The sequence below is a fragment of the Pogoniulus pusillus genome, chromosome 32 (genome assembly GCF_015220805.1).
Source record: "Pogoniulus pusillus isolate bPogPus1 chromosome 32, bPogPus1.pri, whole genome shotgun sequence".
Lineage (NCBI taxonomy): Eukaryota > Metazoa > Chordata > Aves > Piciformes > Lybiidae > Pogoniulus > Pogoniulus pusillus.
Window position 1 is genome coordinate 10,445,899 of NC_087295.1, and position 21,954 is coordinate 10,467,852.

The 21,954-nt window shown below is 47.7% G+C and overlaps 1 protein-coding gene across 3 annotated transcripts in view; it reads left to right on the forward strand.

Moving 5' to 3' along the window:
* Nucleotides 1-6,957: 6,957 nt before the first annotated feature.
* Nucleotides 6,958-21,954, forward strand: part of EGFR (epidermal growth factor receptor) — a 221,087-nt gene continuing 206,090 nt past the window's right edge. For all 3 annotated transcript variants that reach the window (XM_064169565.1, XM_064169562.1, XM_064169564.1), the window contains exons 1-2: nt 6,958-7,049; nt 13,968-14,464. In XM_064169565.1, the coding sequence (XP_064025635.1) occupies nt 14,380-14,464 (85 nt within the window). In that variant the 5' untranslated portion in view covers nt 6,958-7,049; nt 13,968-14,379. The remainder of the gene's footprint in view (nt 7,050-13,967; nt 14,465-21,954) is intronic.

Here is a 21,954-nt window from a genome sequence, read left to right on the forward strand (position 1 = left end):
CCTCTCTACCTTACCTCAGGCTTTGCCTTACGTTCCAGGTGTGTTTGGAGGGTTGGCCAAGGGGGTTAAGATGCAGATTTGTTAGGCAGCAAGTTAGAGAGAGAAGTGCAGCCCAGAGCCCAAGAGCAACTCCCTTATCTGTGTTTGTGTTCTTGCTTTTATACATCTCAGCAAGCCTGTGAGTGCAGCAGACATCACCACTGTTTCCTTTTCACAGCCCATCATCTAATTCTTCTCACCAAAATATCCCAGCTAGGCTCAAACTAGCACAGTGAGCCACAATTTTGGCATCTGATGTTTCAAGCTACACAGAGAAATTTACCTGTTAGCACACAGCTTCTGTCGGAAGGGCAAAGATGTTCTGCCATTTGTGTGTGAGAATTTTCCACTGCAGTTCCTATTTTCCCTTGCCACCTTCTGATTCCTCAGCTAAGCCCACCGTGCACATATGGGCAGTCTTCTGGGACTTGAGAAGCTGCAAATGGAACACTGACCTCCTTGGTTTCCTTTCCCGAGGGAAGACTCTGTGAGCTGACAGTCAGCTCTACAGGGAAGCCCTCTGACTTCTGTGTGGGCTTGTTCAAGTAGGTCTGGCTTCTGTTGCACTTCATGTTAGCTTCAGGGGTGAGATGCTGAGATAAAAAGCAAAGGTCAGGAGCGGATCCGTGAGTGGCAGATGTTAGGATTTTGGAGCGCCTATGCCTCTCCCGTCAGCTATGACTTTGTTAACCTTGCCCCACGATGATATCCAGATATAGTGCATTTAAAGTTAAAAAACAGTGCCTGAGAGAGCTTTCAGATGTCCTCCAGTGTGCTCCAATTCAAATAAGGTCATGGAGTTAGACTGGCTAAACCTGTCATTATTCTTGAGGCGCTAGAAGGCCACCAAGGGCACAGTTCAACTGTTTCAAGTCAGGCAATCACAGCTTCTTGCCAGCTGCCAGTTTTTCAGCCTGGAAGCAAGACTCATGCAGTCACTCCATGTATCAGTCCCATCCCTGGTAACTGATTTTAACCAAGCTCCACAGAAGAGCAAGGAGCTCCCAAGCCTTATGAAACCTGGCGGGAAGTAGAGAGAAGAGGTTGCAACCTCAGCAGTTATCTGGTCTGTCACCACCAGCCCACATGGTCAATTAGCACACACATATCTTCATACCAGCTGCCTCTAATCCAGGTGGCGTTGGAGGGCATGGCATTGCAGATGGCAGACAACAAAGGGAGAAAGCAAAGTCACTTCTAGAAAACCAGTCTCTGGTAGCTCCACTGCTGTGAGACCCAGGCAGTTGTTCTCCTGCTGTAACCACGTCAAAACCAGGCAAGATGGTAAACCACTCATCCATTTGCAGCCTCATCTGCAATCCTCACACAGCCTCCACCTCAAATGAATAGATTGGGTAAGGTCCCTGATGAGAAAGCATTTGCTCACCAGAAAACACAAAACAGGGGGTTGCATGAGCAAGCACTCAGTGAGGGAGGGTTGGATAATACAGCATGAGTATGTGAAGGAAGAAGATTATTGAAGTTTAACTTGATAAAACCTTGAGGAAGTTTGAGTCATCAGTGATAAATTGCTATCTTCAGAGGAAATCAGTGTTAAAGGGGGAAAAAGGCAGTTTAAAATACATTTAAAGTATCAAATTGCATGTATTTATGCCTAAGTCACTTTCCCACTCCCACAGACTGGGAATAGAAATTGAGACCCTCACTTGCCTTTTTGTAAACTGCAGCATCAGTTCTTTTCCAGTCCAGTAAGTGGTGAGGTCAGGAAGGAAGCAGGTCTGGAGAAGTTAATGCTCTTGTGCTGGGTCTCATTTTTAAAGGGAATTTGGCCTCTAGATCTGCAGAAGTGTCTGGGAAAGGAAGTCATGCCTAAAGTGAAATGATTAGGAGCTTGCAGTTTGGGAAGATGCTTATGAAGATGGAATGATGAAGAATGTGAAGTAGGCTACCCAATCTGACCCATTCCAGAGAAAAAAATGGCAAGAGACAAGTCACATTATCCCCATATACCCCTGGGCTGTTTCATGGTATGCTTTCTATTACACCAGGATATTGTGTTCTTCCCAGCAGTGCAGGATATCACACACTGGTAGCTGGGGGGTCTGATGGAGGTGGGAGCTTGCACATGGAATTGATTAGAGGACTGTGTCTTCTCAGCAGTAGGTTACATGGGGATTTTGAAGTCTGAACCTGAGTTTGGAGAAGAGGAAGCTGTGGAGACAGTTGTACCATAATTGCCTCTGGAAGATTTACCAAAATGCTCAGGGAATTGCTCATCCTGCTGGACACAAAAGCTGTCAAAGCTGCTGGGAGCTCATCAGGTAAATACCAGGGAGTTGAGATCAAACCTATACCCTGAGGTATACTAGGGACCACACTACAGATCAAAAGGAAGCAAAAGGAGCATTCAGGTGACCCTGAGGTGGGATATTAGGAACATTTTCTTCACAGAAGTGGTTCTTAAGCAATGGAACAGGCAGCCCAGAGAGGTGGTGGAGTCACCATCCCTGGAGGCATTCAGAAAACACATAGATGTGGCCCTTCAGGACACAGTTTAATGGCCATGGTGGCATTCATTGGGTTGATGGTTGGACTCGAGCATCTTAGAGGCTTTTTCCAATCAAAACAATTCTATGGTTTTAGACAGTGCAGATTACAATGTGATAGCATTTTTTCCAAAGCATTATGACTCATTTTGCTCTACATAAAAATGACCACATGATCTCTGGTTAAAGTGCTTTGAGAACACAGCCTCAAAGTACATGACAGGAAAATCCTTCTTCCCATTCTCTGCAGTGACAGCTCTGCTACTGGGCCAAGTTTTTGTGTGGGAAATGCAAGGTAATGATTTCAGTGGCTTATCTCTGGAGTCACAGAGGAGCAACAAGCAATGAAGTGTCTATAATTATTGGGGTACTTACTGTCGTACAAGGCTAGGAGGAAAAAAAGGGCAATCATCCTCACCTTTTCCCCTAGACAATGTGCCTACTGACATTCTCTGGTTGTCAAATATGGGCATGCTGAAATGAGTAAGAAACAGAACTGCTGACTTTGAAATATTGGGAAACAGATAGGCCATGTCTGTGTTGGTCAGTTAGGCAGGGAGTGCTCCCTGTGGGTTGTGCTAGATCATCACATCCAGGGTGCTCGAAAACTGGAACAGGCTATCCAGGGAGGTGGTTGAATCCCCATCCCTGGAGGTGTTTCAGAGAGGCAAAGATGTGGTGCTGGAGGGACATGGTTTAGCCTTGGTAGAGTTAGAGAATGGTTGCACTCAGTGATCCTAAAGGTCCAACACAAACCATTCAGTGATTCTACCTGCACTACTCATTTATACTAACAGTCCCAGACCAGGCTAGCATTCTCCCAAACACCATTTGAGAGGCAGCAGGGGCCAAGGATTTCTCCTGGTCTGGAGGCTGAGGGAATTTAACATTTTCATGGCTATGAGCTACTCTGTGGCAATTCATTTACATGCTGGATAATGGACCAGAAAACACTGAATTGAGTTCTGTAGTTAGCTTCTGTGTGTCTTTGGTTTAATTTGAGTTAACACAGAGGAAGTGATGTACAAAAGAGAATTAAGGCAGAGTTACCTCCATAACACAAAATAAGGAGTGGATCTAAGGGAAGGCTGAATTCTTTCCTATTTGTTAGCCCAATTAAGGCCCACTAGATGCAGTTGTTTAGGAACATCACCAGGGTGTTGCAATCTGTTATCATTCCTATCTCTGTCGGCTTTGGATGCAAACAACAGGAGATGGCTGAAGTGGAAGAAACCCCCGTTAGCCACACCCTTGATGCAACTCACATTCTTTGTGTATTGACTCAGGGCTTTCCTCATTCTCTCTTTGCCATAGGTTTCACAGCCCTGCAAACACCTAAGGAGACAGGATTTGGAGCAGCTATTTGTTGTATTTGTATGTGGCATTGAGCTTTGGCTGAGAGCTGGGCAGGAGTAATTTGCTGGGAATGGATAAGCAGAGCCATCCCCAGTCAACCATCACACCTGAGCTTGGCTTCACGTTCATTCTAAGGTGAAGTTCAGGTCATGGGCTTGTGCCTTGCTGTCCTCTCTTTGTCACTGCAGACATGTGGGCTATGACTGCCCATTCAGTGGGTCAGGAATTAGGTCAGAAAGGTATAAAGCTCCTTAGTTTGTGCAGAAGGGACAGTGAGAGTGATGCAGCTGGCAGTATAGGTGTTCATAGAATCACAGAATGCCTTGGGTTGGAAAGGACCATTACAGGTCATTTAGTCTAACCACCCACTGCAGAGAGCAGAGACAGCCCCAACTAGATCAGGTTGCTCAGGGCCCCATCAAGCTTGACCTTGAATGTTTCCAGGGATGAGGCCTCCATCACCTCCCTGTGCAACCTGTTTCAGTGTTCCACCACCCTTATAGTAAAGAACTACTGCATAATGTCCAATCTAAATCTCCCCTGCTCTAGTTTCAAACCATTGTCCCTTGTCCTATTGCTACATGCTCTTGTAAAGAGTCACTCCTCAGCTTTCTTGTAGGCCTCCTTCAGGTACTATAGGGCCACTATAAAGTCATAGCCAGACACCTACCATTAACAGTCTAATAGTCACCCATCCTGACTAACTATACAGTGTGATCTGGTGCCATTAGCTCTCCTTCTTCTGACACCTGATTTATTGACAATATGTTCAACTTGTATTTGTAGCAGTCATGTAGAATCATAGAACAGTAGGGGTTGGAAGACACCTCTGAAGATCATTGCATCCAATCTCCTTTGCCAAAGCAGGATCATCTAGGGCAGGTCACACAGGAATGCATCCAGATGGGTCTTAAAAGTCTCCAGAGAAGGGGACTCCACAACCTCTCTGAGCAGCCAATTCCAGTGCTCCTTCATCTGTACAGTAAAGTTTTCACTCGTGTTGAGGTGGAGCTTCCTGTGTTCCAGTTTGCATCTACTGTCCCTTGTCCTATCACAGGACACTGTTGAAAAGAGCCTGGCACCTTCTGTCTGACACCCACCCTTCAGATATTTATAAACATTAATAAGATCCCTTCTCATCAGTCTTCTCTTCCCCACCTAATCAGCCCCAGGCCTCTCAGCCTCTCCTCACCAGACTGATGTTCCAGTCCCTTCATCATCCTTGTAGCCTCCATTGAACACTCTCTAGTGTATCTCTGTCTGTCTTGTACTGGAGAGTCCAGAAGTGGACACAATGCTCCAGATACGGTCTTGGCAGGGCAGAGTAGACAGGGAGGAGAACCTTCCTTGCTGGCCACACACATACAGTGATGTACAATTCTGGCAGACTGGAAAAGTGTATGTAAAATCAGTGTAAGTCAGGAATAAGGCAGAAGCTTGTTTCAATTGGTATTTTAAGGTACTTAAAGAATATATATATTGAAAGAAAGCTGAAAGAACATCATGCTTCAATACTTAGAGAATGATGAAATGGCCCTAAATTATGCTGGGAAGGGTTTAGGCTGGGTATTAGGGAAAAGTGTTTTTACTTCAAGGGTGGTCAGGCATTGGAGCAGGCTGCCCAGGGTGGTGGTGGAGTCACCGTCCCTGGAGGTGTTCAAGAACTGTTTTGATGTGGCACTTCAGAATATAGATTAGTGATCGTGGTAGTGGACTCGATGATCTCAAAGGACTTTTCCAGTCTCAGTGGTTCTGTGATTTGCTATACCCTGTTTTGCTCTGGGTTGTTATTTTAGATGTTAATGAAAATGCACAATCAGATTTTGATTTACTTATTTGCTTTACGCTGGACTAAAAACTGGGAGGCTTCTCATTTTTATTTTTACCTGTTGGTTGCTTTCCTTTGTGAATAAATAAACTGATACTGCAAGTCCCTATCACAGCCCCAAACCTTTGAAAAGTCTGTTTCTGAGATAAGTGCAGCTTCCCTGGAAAACATGGAATTGACCTTATGAGGAGAGGCAGAGGGACCTGGGGCTTTTAGTCCGGAGAAGAGAAGACTGAGAGGGGATTTAATCAATGTTTATAAGTATCTGAGGGCTGGGTGTCAGGAGCAGGGGGACAGGCTCTGCTCACTGCTCCCTGGGATAGGACAAGGAGCAATGGGTGTAAGTTGCAGCAAAAGAGGTTTCTGCCTCAACACAAGGGGGAACTTCTTGACTGTAAGGGTCACAGAGCACTGGAACAGGCTGCCCAGAGAAGTTGTGTGGTCTCCTTCTCTGGAGACTTTTGAGGCCTGTCTGGATGTGTTCCTCTGTGACCTGAGCTGGATTGTATGGTCCTGCTCTTGCAGGGGGATGGACTTGAAAATCTGTTTGGGTCACTTCCAACCCCTAACATCCAGTGATCCTGTGACCTTGGTGACTGAGATGACAAATACAACCTGGACATGTAAAAAAACACCAAAACAATGTGTAGGAACCCTCCTGAGGGAACACCAGGCTCACGTGTTAAAACACTGATTGTGCAAATATACTATCTTTAAGGTTTAATTCCAGCACCCATGCTTGTGTTGGCCTTGTCTTTTCCAAATGCTGTTATACAAACAGTGTTAAGAGGGAGAAAATCTGAGTGTGCACAAATCCATACGTTTCCATCAGGGGAAGTTTAAACACAATACTTAGACTAAACAGCTCCTGAGTGCTAACCTGAGCTCTGCCACTAGCAGTCTGCCCAAGGCAAATCATTTTGCATCTATAAAATGGAAATGATAGCTACTAACCTGTTTTACAGGAGATTTGTGGAGATAAATTAGTTAATGTTTGTGCAATGGTTTCCACATGCAAAGTGCCATAAAGCTCCATGAATTATTACCTTGGTCCTTGCTTTCAAACTTCAGCGAGGAGTCATAAAATACAAACTACAATGCAAACTACAATGTTCACCATCTCAAACACCACACAAATGAAATCTGAGCAAGCTGGATTGTAAAACCCCACTAAGTCAGCTCTACTTTGTTTCTTCTCTTCCAGTAAAAAGCCTGCCCTTTAAAATCACTTGAGCAACGCGCCAGGAAGAGCTGCATTGCCATCCAGAAGCAGCTGCTGATGAATAGCTTTGGAGGGGCAAACGCTGACCCACTTCTTGGTGAGTAATGAAAACCAACACCTTTCTTTTTTTACTTTCCTTCAAGGAAAGGACACAGCAGCAGGGATTTCTTTACTTTTGAAAGTAAATAAATTCCTCTTGTGTTTTGAGGGACAGTGGAAGAGATAGGAGAATTAATCCTGCTTTTTCCTCGGATATGGAAAAAGTTGCTGTCTGCAACTACCTGAAGGGAGGCTGTAGACAGGTGGGGTTGGTCTCTTCTGCCAGGCAAGCAGCAACAGAACAAGGGGACACAGTCTCAAGTTGTGCCAGGGGAGGTCTAAGTTGGATGTTAGGAGGAAGTTGTTGCCAGAGTGATTGGCATTGGAATGGGCTGCCCAGGGAGGTGGTGGAGTCATCATCCCTGGAGGTGTTCAAGAAAAGCCTGGATGAGGCACTTAGTGCCATGGTCTGGTTGATTGTTTAGGGCTGGGTGCTAGGTTGGACTGGATGATCTTGGGGGTCTCTTCCAACCTGGTTGATTCTATGAAATCAGTCATTCAGCCCCTTATAGCTGCTTCTCTCCATGTATGGCAAAGTAATCAGCTCAGCATTGCAGGCAAATGGTGGTGAGCAATCACAGTTCAGGTCTGTAACCCAGAGTATCTTTGTGTGCAGGAACTACCAACTTAACATAGACTTTACTTCATCAGTATGTTGATGCTTAATAGACAGAAGACAGGAAGTAGCCACAGACTGTGAAGTACAAGCCAAAAGAAAGCTGAAGGAAGGTGCTGCATTAAGTCTGATCTTCTCACTATTGACTATCAGTTTAAAAATGGGATCCCAAAGGTTTGGCCTTTGTCCCATTGCCTTTGATCCATGCACACATGCAGTTGAAAAATATCCACAGATTGCACTGGGTCAGAAGGGGCCCTCAATGGTCATCTTGTCCAACCCCCCTACAGTCAACACAGACACCTCCAACTAGATTGGGCTGCCCACAGCCACGTCAAGTCTGATGTTGTGTGTCTGCAGGGATGGGACCTCACCACATGTCTGGGCAACCTGTTACCAGTATTTCACCACTTTCTCCTTATGTCCAACCTAAACCTGCCCTGCTCCAGTTTCAAACCACTAGCCCTCATCCTACCACTACAAGCCCTTCTCAACAGTCCTTACCCAGCCTTCCTGGAGGTTCCCTTCAGGTATTTAAAAGTAGCTATAAGGTCTCTCCAGAGCCTTCTCCACGCTAAACAGCCCAAATTCTTTCAGCCTGTCTTCATAGCAGAGGTGCTCCAGCCCCCTGATCCTCTTTGTGGCCCTCCTCTGGACCTGCTCCAGCAGTTCCATATCCTTCTGGTGTTGGGGGCCCCAGAGCTGGACACAGCACTCCCAGCAAGACATTACCAGAGCAGAGCACAGTGGCAGGATCACCTCTCTCAACCTGCTGGCCATACTTCTTCTGGTGCAGCCCAGGATGTGATTTGCCTTCTGGGCTGGAAATGTGCATTGCTGGCTCATGTCCAGCTTCTCATCCAGAAGTACTTCCAAGTCCTTTTTTGCAGGGCTGCTCTCAATTTCATCATCCTCCAGCCTGTATTGATATTGAGAGTTGCCCTGACCTAGGTGCAGAACCTTGCACTTTGCCTTGTTGAACCACGTGGGTCCTCAGCACATCTCTGCAGCCTGTTCAGATCCCTCTGGATGGCATCCTGCCCTTCAGTCTTGTCAACCACACCACTCAGCTTGGTGTCACCTGCAAGCTTGCCGAGGGTGCACTTAATCTCATTGTTTATAGCATTGGTGAAGGTATTGAACTGCACTGGTCCCAATACAGATCCCTGAGGGACACCACTTGTCACCTGTCTCCATTTGGACTTTGAGCTATTGACCAGTAGTCTTTGTATGCAAGCATTCAACCAGTTCCTTATGCACTGGACAGTCCACACATCAACTCCACCTCTCCAGCTTAGAGAAAGGGATACTGCAAGGGACTGTGTCAAATATTGCATGCCCTTGGCAAAATTCATGTAGTTACATTGAGCTTCAAAGGAAGCCTGCCAAAGGCGTTTGCTGAGTATGTGACCAGCTGTGCAGGGGAAGTGTCAACGTTTGAATTCAGACTGTTGCAGGAATTTTTCAGCTGTGTCCAAACTGCCTAAAGGTCCTGCCTATAATAGTAAGCATCTCAAACCTCGGTCTCAGGCTCTCTGTGTGTATCCTGTGACTTTGGCAAGCAGAACACAGATGCCACAGAACTAACAGGTTTGTGTTCAGGAAGGTGGGAGGATAGAATTCAGCACAGCTTGCTGCACAGTCCTGTCAGCAGCACTGCACTGCCCACAGCAGATGAGAGTCTCCTCTGCTGGGCATCTGCAGGATGCAAAAGCACATTTAAAGGAGACTTTGCCTCATCACAGAATCAGAATAGTAGGGGCAGGAAGGGACCTCCAGAGATCATTGAATCCAGCTTCCCTGCTGAGGAAGATTCACCTAGAGAAGGAACACATGCAGGTGGGTGTCTCCAGAGAAGGAGATGCCACCCCCTCTCTGAGAAGCCTGTTTCAGTGATCTGTCATCCTTACAGTAAAGAAGTTCCTCCTCATGTTTACATGGAATTTCTTATGTCCATGTTTGTGTCTGTTATCCCTCGCCCTGTCACTGAACACCACTGAAAAAAGACTGATCCCATCCTCCCGACACCTTGTCATCTTCCCTTGCCCATCACGTCAGGAGCTAAGGAGGATCTTATCCAGGATCAAACACCTGGATTTATGTGCATTTATGTAAGGGCAGCACATGATTGGAGGTGGAGCAAAGATGAAATGTCCGTGCTCAGTACAGCAAGAATCACAATTGCACAGAACTTCTGCTAAGCAAGTCTTTGTTCTTCAGCATGTTAGGGCAGGACTTGGGCAAGTTTCTCTCAGGGGTTCACATGCAAAAGGTGTTTTGTTTGGGTTGGTTTTTGTAATTTTTTTTTAACCTATGTTCAGTTTGTTTTTAAATTGTCACTTTGAATGCTTTCTTTTTCATAGCTTTGAAAACTCCATTGCGTTTTGCAGCACATGTTTTTATTTGGTGTTGATCACAGAATCATAGAACCATAGAATCAAACAGGTTGGAAGAGAACTCCATGATCATCCAGTCCAACCTAGCACCCAGCCCATAACAATCAACTAGACCATGGCACTAAGTGCCTCAGCCAGGCTTTTCTTGAACACCTCCAGGGATGGTGACTCCACCACCTCCCTGGGCAGCCCATTCCAATGCCAATCACTCTCTCTGGGAAGAACTTCCTCCTCACATCCAGCCTAGACCTCCTCCCCTGGCACAACTTGAGCTTTGTTCCTCGGTTGTCTTCCTTTCTCATAATGCTAATTGCCGTCTTGAGTGTGTGCTGAGGATGCTTTGCAAAGCTTCTCTCCCTAGAAGTTGATCTTTCCTTCCTGGGCCTCTCCTTTTTAAAGATCCTCCAGTTGGGCCAAATAAATGAAAATGAATCATAGTCACATAGCGTTCATGAAGGCAAGGTTGGACGTGGCACTTGGTGCCATGGTCTAGCCTTGAGCTCTGTGGTTAAGGGTTGGACTTGATGATCTGTGAGGTCTCTTCCAACCCTGATGATACTGTGATACTGTGATACTGTGATTGTTTGCTTTGTGAGCATCTTTGAAGCAAAGAGAATTTCTGTTGCATTGGAAATGCAGACTCCCCCTCAGTGTCAGACACAAAACCAGTGACATGGTTAGAGTTCCTTGGGTGTTACTAACACCCAGATTTACTCCAAAGGGCACCTTCCACATTATTTACAAAATATAACCAGACCACAGTGTCAGCTACAGTGCACAAAAGCTGACTTTGTAACCCACTTAATCTACAATAGGTGATTACAGGCATGGTGGGATGGGGCCTATTGGCAGGCATTGGGTTTTGCACTAGGATAAATAAATGGGATTGTAGAATCATAAAATCCTTTTGGTTAGAAGAGACCTTCAAGATCATTGAGTCCAACCACGATCTAACTCCTACCAAGTCTGCTGCTAATCTGTGTCCCTCAGCACCACATCTCTTCTATTTAAACACTTGCAGCAATGGGGATTCAACCATCTCCCTGGGGAGCCTGTTCCAGACTGTCAGAACCTTTTCAGTGAAGAATTTTCTTCTAAGATCCAACTTAAGCCTCCCCTGGAGCAACCTGAGGCCATTTCCTCTCATCCTATCTCTTGTTACTAGGGAGAAGGCACCAACCCCTACCTCATTCCAACCTCCTTTCAAGGAGTTGTAGAGATGAACGATATCTCCCCTCAGCCTCCTCTTCTCTGCAGTGAACAACACAAGTTCCCTCAGCTGTTGCACACCAGCCTTGCTCTCCAGACCCTTCACCAGCTTCATTGCCCTTCTCTGAACCTGCTTTATCACTTCAGTGTCTTTCTTGCCATGAGGGGTGGTGGGTTTCTCTTACTAGTTAGGACAGTAGCTAGTTAAACATCAGGAAAAGATTACACAGAGGAAGTTTCATAGAATCATAGAATCAACCAGGTTGGAAGAGACCTCCAAGATCATCCAGTCCAACCTATCACCCTGCCCTATCCAGTCAACCAGACCATGGCACTAAGTGCCTCATCCAGTCTTTTCTTGAAGACCCCCAGGGACGGTGCCTCCACCACCTCCCTGGGCAGCCCATTCCAATGCCAATCACTCTCTCTGTGAAGAACTTCTTCCTAACATCCAGCCTATACCTACCCTGGCACAACTTGAGACTGTGTCCTCTTGTTCTATTGCTGGTTACCTGGGAGAAGAGGCCACCCCCCACCTGGCTACAATGCCCCTTCAGGTAGTTGTAGAAAGTAATAAGATCACCCCTGAGCCTCCTCTTCTCCAGGCTAAACAGGCCCAGCTCCCTCAGCCTCTCCTCATAGGATTTGTGCTCCAGGCCCCTCACCAGCTTCATTGCCCTTCTCTGGACATGTACCAGCACCTCAACATCCTTCTTGAATTGAGTTGCCTGGTAGGAGGAAAGCTTTGCATCTCTCACAGGACATGCATCACAGAGGGAAGTCAACACACACTCAGTGGCTGTTTTGCCATCTGTTGTGTTCTAGCACCCTGTGATAGACACAGACATCTAGGATGTAATCTGCTAAACATCTCGGGACTTTGGTTCGGGAGTTCCCATTTAATCCCAACAGTTCCAAGGCTTCATGTCCTATTGACTTTGTGACCCAAGTCTTCACAAGAGCGCTGTGAAAAACGATGGCCAGCAGCCTTTAACAAGCTTGAACATTGAGTCATGATGTACTTGGAGAGATCCCAGCCCAGACAAGTGACGCTGCTGTGCCCTATCAACGTTCCTGAGCGACAGAAGATGATGCTTCTTCCTTCTTTAACCCAGAGTGCTTGTGTGACTATTTGCTGCCGCCGCCAAGGTGTGCACCTGCAGCGGCTCCACCCGGGCCTGCACCGCAGCAGCCCTCCCACTCCTCGCGCCGAGCCCCCGCGGGCCTCGCACGGCCGGCGGCGGACGGGCACGGGCCCTCCTTGTGGCCTTTCGGCATCTGAAGGGAGCCTTTTCAGGCTCTCAGGGAGTGACAGGACGAGGGGGAATGGAGCGAAGCTGGAGGTGAGTAGGTTCAGCCTGGATGTGAGGAGGAAGTTGTTGAGCAGGAGAGTGGTGAGAGGCTGGAATGGGCTGCCCAGGGAGGTGGTTGAGGTCCCATGGCTGGAGGTGTTTAAGGCCAGGCTGGCTGAGGCTGTGTGCAGCCTGCTCTAGGGTAGGGTGTCCCTGCCCACGGCATGGGGGGTTGGAATTAGATGATTCTTGTGGTCTCTTCCAACCCTGACTGATTCTGTGATTGTACTTTACCGAGGACTAGCCTGTTGAAAAAAGAGGGTTTAGCCCTAAGCATATCTGACTGAAGTGCTTGGTTTTGCCTCTTAGGGGAGAAAGACCTTGAGGGGGAAAGGAACTCAGTTTGTGTGCTCTTGTTTAATGTTAGTGGATGTCCCTGGAACACACCGCAGAATCTTGTGTTACTGTGTGCTCAGTAAGGAATTCACTGCAGAGAGCAGAAGCCCTTCCTCCCGTGGCAGGAGAAGAGAAGCAGCACGCACAGCTGCTGTTGTTACCCCTGTGTGAAAGGCTGTTCTCTGCACAGGAGCCATGCTGGAACGCACGGGCACCTGGCCTTGCGGGCTTTGGGTGCACAATGACCTGCACAAGAACGGGACTGTTTGCAGAGATGCCACATGGGCTCCGCTGATTCTGGGGGAGCAGAAACAAGGAGCAGAACCTTGCTGTGGGAGGGAATTTAACCTCTGGATTTGCTTCGCTGAGGAAATGGCCTCAGGGTACCATGAGAGGTTTAGGTCGGAGAGGAGAAGGAACTTCTCCACTAAAAAGGTTCTGTAACACTCCAACAGGCAGCTCAGGGAGGTGAATTCCCATCCCCGGAGGCGTTTAAGGGAGGCAGATGTGCGGTGCTGAGAGACGTGGTTTATCACAGAGTCGGAGGAAGGTTGGACTCGATGGTCCAACCGCCCAGTTGCTCTTTTCCAACCGAAACGATTCCATCAGCCCTTCCCCGTCCTCTCAGCCCTCCCCCCGCGGCGGGAGGCTGCAGAGAGCCGGGGCGGGGGTAGGACAGGACAGGGCTTCTCCTCCAAAACGCCTCAGGGAGACCGTCCGCGCTGCCGCCCGGCCGCTGTTCCCTCCGGGGTGGCGGGGCCGGGGTAAGGAAGGCTGGGCCGGGGCCACGCCGCCTTTTTGCGAGCAGCGGCGCAGATGCGCTCGGCAGTGCGGGGCAGAGGCCTGAGGGGAGCAGGCCGCCGCCGCGAGCTGCCCTTCCCGCGCAAGCAGGGGCAGTTAACCTCGCACCTGGCGCCCGTGCCCCGGCGCAGGTGCTGCGCTCGCCCTGCTCCCACCTGGGCGGGGAGGCACTGGCCGGTAACACCTCTTTCTCCTCCTTCTCCTAGCTCCCGCCCCATCCTCCTCCTCCTTGGCGTCCCCAGAGGGAGCCCCTGCGCTCCGTAGCCGGGTGCGTCCCGTCCCGCAGCCGGCTCCAGCCGCTTCGCAAGAAGCCCCTGAGCACCCGCAGCCGCCTGCAGCCGGAGAAGCGGGAGGAAGAGGAGGAAGGCAGCAGCAGCCGTGGCAGCAGCCCGCCCGCAACGGGGCACACACGTGTGCGCGCAAGCCTCGACGGCCGCCCCTCAGAATGCTGCGCGGGGCCGCGCAGGGTAGCGCGGCGAAGAGGAGCTGATTACGGCCGCCGGAGGAGAGCCGAGCCGGGCAGGACAGAGCAGAGCGGACTTCGCGGAAACCTCCGCTCGTTCATCCCGTGCCTACCACCACCGCCTACCCCTCTCCGAGGCAGCGGCAGCCCGCAGCATGGGCGGCCGCAGCCCCCTCGCCGCTGTCCTGGTGCTGCTGCTGGGGAGCTTCGCTTTCTGCTCCGCCGTGGAGGAAAAGAAAGGTAAGGACTGGGGCTGGGGAGCGGGGGGGTAGCGCCGGGCCGGTCTGTGGGGAAGAGGCGCGGGGGTCCCAGCGCCGCCACTGCTTTGCCGGCTGCGCCCCGCGGGACAGCAGCAGCCGGGGCCGCGGCTGCTGGTGGGGAGCGGCGGAGGAAGAGTGCTGAGTACTTGCCTTAAAAAAACCCCCAAAACACAACAGAGAGAGTGAGGAGAAAGCGGGGGGAAACCCCTAAATCTATTGCAGCGATCACGCAGCTCCGACTTCCTGATTCTCGGCTTATTTTCTTTTGTGGGGGTGGAGGAAATAAAAGGGAATAAGCCTTTGCACATCTCATCTCACTTGCTGCTCTCCTTTCATGGGGTTTTTGGGCTCCCCCCCTTCCCCCCGCCCCGTTCATTCCCACCCTTCCTCCCCTTGCCCCGTTGCTCCCCGTGGAGCGCTGTGCCCCGGCTGGGTCTCGCCACATCTCTCGCCGCTCCCCTCCCGGTACTCCTGCGGCCGAGCTTTGCCCGGTCGCCTTCTCTTGTTCTCTTAAACTAAGACTATATTCATCCATATATGTATTTATGTATATATACGTGTGTATATATGTATATCAAAAAGAGGAGCGATGTATTCGCGGCTGTCCCAGTTCGAAGGAGCCGTCCTGACAGTGCGTGGGAACGGGGCTTGGAGATTGTTTTCGTTATTTCCTCCTTTTTATGGTGAGAAAATGGTTTTAAATAGTGGGAAAACTTTTCTAGGTGGTTGCATCTATCATGTTTTCTCTGTGTGTGGTGCTGTCTTTTTTGTAAGTTTGGAGAACAGGCCCCTGCTGCTGTTCCAGGCAGAGTAGTCCTCTTTATCTTGGAAATCTGCCAGACAGGGGAAAGAAAATGCAGATTTGGGTGGTTTCTTTCATGCTTCAGAAAAAAAAAAAGTGGGAGAAGAGACTTAATAGGTTTTAGAAGGGCTGATGCATGGCTTAAAGCGACTTGAGTTACTCTTTCGTGACTGTGGACAGTAAAACCACCCTGAAAGGCAGAAACACCCCGTCCAAAAGAACTAGTTGCACAACCTTTAAAAAGTGGAGAGATTCTCTGGTTCCAGAAATCAAGTCTGTACCTGTTGCTCATGTAACACGGGCAATTTTTCTTTACCGGGTTTCTTTCAGATTTTTTTTTACCTTTTTTCTTCTCTCTCTCTTTTTTCTTTCCCCTTTCCTCGATTTCTTTGATTTTTTTTTTTCCCTCCTTTCTTACTTTTTGTTCTGGTTTGGTTTCAATTTCCTGGTTTGTCTTCTGTTCCCCCCCCCCCCCACCTTTGCAGGATGGTGAGGTGACTCCATCAGCATTGCTTCGGTTAGAAGTCTAGTTTGAGATGCAGTCTCAGGTGCATATGCCCCAGAGAATATTTGAAGTGTGAGAAGAAATAGCCTGTTTGTTGTGTTTAATCCTGTGCCTCATAAACTTAAGGAGGAGGATGCTGGTTATTTGAGGATTACTGCACGATCAACAGCTAAGTGACAAACCCAATGGAGATTATTCTCTGTGTGTTCTGTCAGCAAGTAACTGTTCTTCTGAGGAGAGCTGGAGGCTCCGGAGCAGAGAGGAATTAAGGCAGAACAGTTTCTGCAGGAGCATTAATAGATGTGTCTTGGTATTAATTCCACCCCACACTTAAGGGTAAGCAAGAAAATCAAACAGGTGCGTAAAATGAAGCAGCATTTCAGAACTGGGAAGTTTCTGGATTGAAGCAACAGGTGAAGCTCGTAACAGATCATTAGTGTTATGTGGAGGACATGCCTCTTTGGACAGGTGATAGCACTTAGCATCAGAATTCTGAGTAATTTTGGAAGTAAATGTGCTGGAATAAATACATCCAAAAGTATTGAGTTTTAAGACCAAATCCTGTGAACTTTAGAAGTTCAAATCACACTTCAAAAAACTTCCACCCTATTTGTTCCATTACTAAAAATGGGAGAGGTCTAGGGAAAAAAAATAAAGAAAGAAAAAGACCTGAGCAAATGTTAATTTTGCTAGAAGAGTCTCAGAATCAATCTGTAGAATCTGGTGCTTGATGGGGATTTCGAATACAATTGTGTCTTTTCCCAAACCTGTGGAACTACTTCTTTCACTATGGGTGAGGGAGAACTGGTGTGGTCGTGACACTGCTTAAGATACAAACCCCCCAAACTGTGCATGCTTCAGAACCAAACGGTGCTGCTGGAAGCTGAGGTATACTCCCAGGGAGCAGTGCCTGCCTCTGTCTCTCTCTACCTGCCCTGATGTTGACCTGCATTAACCACAGCAGAACAAATCCAGATTTAATGTCCCCTGGCCAGGCTGTGTGGTGGTACCCGAAACAGATACCTGTAACATGGGCTGCATCTGACCCGTGCCCTTTTGGCGTGCGTGTGGTGATGGTGCTACATCCAAGCAAACTGGTTTTATGTTGCTGTACATTGGGTTTGTATCTCTAGTTTTGATCTGTAGCTGCAGCCGTTGTAGAATGGCAGCCTGCTGCTCCGTGCTGGCAGCCTGCGCGCCGGTGGCTGCAGAAATTGGCTGTGGTGGAGCCTGCTGTGTCTGATGCCTTACGCTGCTTTCCGAAAAACAGGAAAACTAAGTTCCTTAAGGATGTTGAAATATTTTTCTCTGGAATGAAAAAGGTGCACCTACAGAATCACCGAATCGTTTTGATTGGAAAAGCCTTTAAGATCCTCGAGTCCAACCATTAACTGTGTCAAGGCTGGTGCTAAAGTATGACACTCAGCACCACATCTGCGGCTTTTTCAAACATCTCTAGGGATGGGGATTCAGCCGCCTCCCTGGGGAGCCTGTTCCGGTGTTTGAGAGCTCTTTCGGTGAAGGAGTTTATTCTAATACCCTGCCCAGCCCTTCCCCGGTAGAACTCTTCTGTGTGGTGTTTACGTGTGGGCTGTGTGCGCTGCTGTTATGTATTGCTGCTGCCCTTTACGTTGCTCTGTAGTTTCTGCACTGTGTGTTATTCCATGTTTGCTGGCAACAGATGTATACAAGCAGACTAATCTTTGTGTAGGGTTTGATCCGGTTACATGCAGTCATCCAGTGCCTTTTCAGAGGCCCTCCAAGTGTAACCTGGCTGCTGCTCCATGGGAGCCGAGTTATAGGAAATCATTGTGAAATGTGCCTGTCCTGGAAGTGAGCATAGGAGACACCCAAGAGCAGCCAGATGCCCACACTGGGATTGCTTGAGGAATGGGCAGTGTGCCCTACCTGCCTGGAGTCCTTCGCTCCTGTTACAGGAGCTGGGGTTACTGATACCTGCTCCTGCCGTTCCTGTTGCTGTGTTACAACAGGTGGAAGTGGATTTTTCTGTGTGGAGACAGAAGGGAATGTGTGTGTATGTAGATATTTGTTTCTTATCTAACATCTTGTCCTTGCACCCATTTATTTTATTTTTCTGCTTGGTAAATGATTGAACTTTTGTGAGTTGGGAAACTAAAATAAATCTACAGCCTTGGTAGCAAGTGCAGATAGAGATAGGGAAATGTAGGTATTGATACAGTGCAATTGGGTGAGATAACATAATTAACAAGAAATAGTCTGGGGTGCAGACCTGCTCTTACTCCAGTGCCTTACCGTGTGGATGATTGAGACCAAAAAGCAACCCGCATGCTTTAGGGCAGTTTCTGAGAGGCAGGGAAGGCAAAGTGCCATCAGTCCTGAAGTCAGGCAGTCTGCAAATTGCTGTGTGCAAAATGTGACAATTGTCCTCTCAGCACAGCATGTGTGTGGTCAGCAGAGTACACGCTGAAGTGACAGGAGCTACAAATGCGCTATTTCTTGCATCTGGAGTATATGAAGAGCTAGGCAGATAAGTGAACAATCAAGATCAATGCCCTGGAGACTTTACAATCAGAGCAGTCCGTTGTAATTTATTTGTTAATTTATAGAGAGAGACTTCCAGGGAGTGTCGCACGATGCCATTATGGTCCTCAGGGCTGACTTTTGCATTTGGGTATCCATGTATCACTGAAACCACTGGGATATGCTAGCTTTGGCAGCAAGATAGCTGACTAGCCAAACCAGTTCCTTCAGAGGGTGTCCTTATCTTCCTTGGGCACAAACTGCCTTTGCTTAACAGCTCTTCGGAAGCAAGCCTAGTGAAAGGTTTACTTGATTTAGAAGGGATGACAGGACCTTCATGGAATGGTTTTGCATAGAAACCGTGGCTATTGCTGGAAACTCCTAGATTAGTCCAAGTTTCATCAGGATGTCTGCAGCAGAGGGTGCAGCCTCTCTGCATGTGTAAGTGGAGTATCTCGGGAGGAACTACCATGCATTCAAAGCCAGCAGTCAGTATGTTGTGTTTATAAGCATTGGCACGTACACGTGGGAGAACTGGTGTCAAATGTTAGGCCTGTATTGCAAAGGGACTCGTGTAATCATAAAATGGAAGGGGTTGGAAGGGACCTCTGGAGATCATCTAGACCAACCTCCTTACTAATGCAGGTACACCTAGGTCAGATTGCACAGGAACGAGTCCGGATGAGTTTTGAAAGTCTCCAGAGGAGACTCCACAACGTCTCTGGGCAGCCTGCTCCAGTGCTCCATCACCCTCAGAACAGAGAAGTCTCCTTAAGTTCTAGCGAAACCTCCCGTGTTCCTCCTTGTGTCATGCAAATGTGGTTGTACTGTTGGAGAAACGCTTTGACTTGTGGAATTTTAATTGATGTAGCCAGAACTGGCTGTACCCACAAAAACATCCTCTGGCTGCTCTACATTAGGAGCACTCGCAGGGATGACCTGGCTGACAAACCTTTATAATGAAGACTTGTCAAAATGGGGGTGAGGTCTAATTCTGTGAAAAGATGACCTGCTAGCTAGAGTGATTGTTCTTTTGGAAGTGTGTGGATTTCAATAAGCATCTTCTATGTGTGAGCACCATTTCTCAAAACCCCATTCTGCCCTACTGCTCTCCTTGGGCATGACGTTGGTGATTGCACTTGATGATCTTAGAGGTCTTTTCTAACCTTAATAATTGTCTGATCTCTTGGGGGAAATGCAGTTCTGTTGGCAGTGGCTCTGCTGGCACAGGAATCGCACTCAAGCCAGCTGGGATTTTTCTGCTTTGAGGAGAAAGGGGAAGTGATCAGGGAAGGCAGCAGAGTGTTTATTTGCTCCTCAGTGAAAGGCACGTTCATGCTTTTCATTTCTCACATTTGCTCTGGAGTAGCTGTAGGTGTGCAGCTTCTGATGAATACTCAAGGGGCAGCTGTTGCTTGTTACTAGGGTAGTCACCTGCCTTGTTCTCATCTCGAGGTGAGCTTAGGCAATACCTCGTGCTGTAAGTGCAGCTGGAGAAGTTTGTGCACAGTTGGCCACTTGTGAGTCCTAATCGGGTGCAATGGAGGGCTATGACCGGCAGCTGTGTGGTGCTGAGGCCTACGGCAGGATAGTAGGAATAGTGATGAGGGATTAGCAGATGGGTCCTCACCTCTGAAATGCACCCTTGAGTTGTTGTCTACTGGATCTGTGTAATAAACGTGGCATGGAAGCTTTGCAGGATGTAACTTACTAGAAGTCTTCTGTGCCTGAGGACTATTTGTACCTGCTGGCTTTGGGGAGCTTGTGATGTGCATGAGGACACAGAGAGCCAGCAGCTTGGATTTAGCAGTGCTCTGTAGGCAAGCATGGGTCAGAAGTGTTCGGGTGAACATTTTTTGCCAGGAGTTAATGGTAGGCCCCCACTGCTGTGGACCCTTGACAAGTCATCATTCAGTTCCATACAGTACATGCTGACCCTGTTAAATATGTACTGAGTTGACCTTCTCCTGTGCCACTTTGCTTCCAGAAACACTTTATTAGCGTAGGTGCAGTACAAGATCTAGCATCGCTTCTGCCCATTCTGGTTTTTGATCTATTACTTACTTGGCTTCCAACTACAGCAAGTGAGACTGCAATGCTTCTTTTTTTGGAGCTGGATTCTGCTGACTTAAAAATATTGAGTAATAGCATATTTTTAAAATATTTTATTTTCCTTCAAAAATAGTTACAGAACATTTGGCACGAATATGGGCAGCAGAAGTCATTCCTAAAGGAAGTGTGGAAAGAAAGAAAGAAAGAAAGAAAAAAAAGATGATGGACTCCTGTGTGCAGAGAAGTTATACCAAAATAAATGTCTGTTCCTGCTGAAGCAAGATTATTTACTGAGAGCTATGGCATGCCTCCATAGCTTGTCTTATAGGGAGGACGTGTAGGTTTGGGTCTTGTTCTCTCCATGCTTAATAATGTTCTTAAGGGCTGCTCGCAGGGAAGAGCAAGAAACTCGCTTGTGAGACTGTGTTTGAACAGCAAAACTTCCTGGTGAGCAGAGTGAAAAGATGAGCCTGTGTGTGGGTTGTCTGTTTTGCTAAGAACTCCATGTGCTACCACTCTGCACCTCTAAAAAGTGATGGGTGGTTGTTGTGGGGTGGTTTGGGTTTTTTGAAGAGCAGAAGCCATTCCTGAGAGAGAGCAGCACTGGCTTTTATGCAGCCTTGTAAAGGTGTGTGAGCTTTTGGCTTGAAGTTTTAATGCAGAGTGAGTTTTGCCTGTTGACATAACCATGCAAGGCAGATGCAAGGTTGCTCCTCCTGCCAACGTGCCTTCTCCTGCCCAGCACATCTGCGTACATGAAAGCAAACATCTACGTGTTCGCATGCATGTTCTACTAGGAGAGTGCATCAAACCATGGGTGGGTTTTGTTTGTTTCAGTGGTTGCAGAGGGGAAAAAAAAAAAACACAACCAAAGCAACAAACCCTGGAAGAAAAAAAGAAAAAAGAGTAACTTTCAGTCTAACTGAAGCAAATATATCAGAGTAGTTCTAGTGAAATGAAGGGGGAAAAAACCCAACCCAACAAAATGAACAAACCCCTCAGACAACAACCAAAGTAACCCAAACCTGTTTTGTGATATTCTGGGAGATTAAATTTAACCTGAGACCATTTCTTTTCTTTTTAAGTTGTGTAAGAAGGAAAATGAAATGCTGTTTGAAATGAAAATTTGTAGGTTTATTTCAAATGTACCAGAACACCACTTGATTTTCTTATGCTTTCCTCCCCCTCAGTTTCTTTGGCCAAGATGTGTTTGCAGAGTTTGGCTCAAAATAATGAACTAACTTCAGCTCAAATAATGAACTAACTTCAGCTCTTCCCCCCCACTCCCTCCAAAAACTTCAGGTTTTTGAGAGTGGAGTAAGCCACTGTTTATATATACATAACTGGATGAGGCACTTAGTGCCATGGTCTAGTTGACTGGATGGGGATGGGTGCTAGATTGGACTGGATGAGCTTGGAGGTCTCTTCCAACCTGGTTGATTCCATGATTCATAGAGAGTTCTGCTCCAGTCTGGGTGAACTTTAAGTAGAGAATCATAGAATCATTAAGGTTGGAAAAGACCTCTAAGATCATCAGGTCCAACCGTCAACCTAGGATCACCATGTCCCTTAAACCGTGTCCCCAAGTGCCACATCCACACATTTCTTG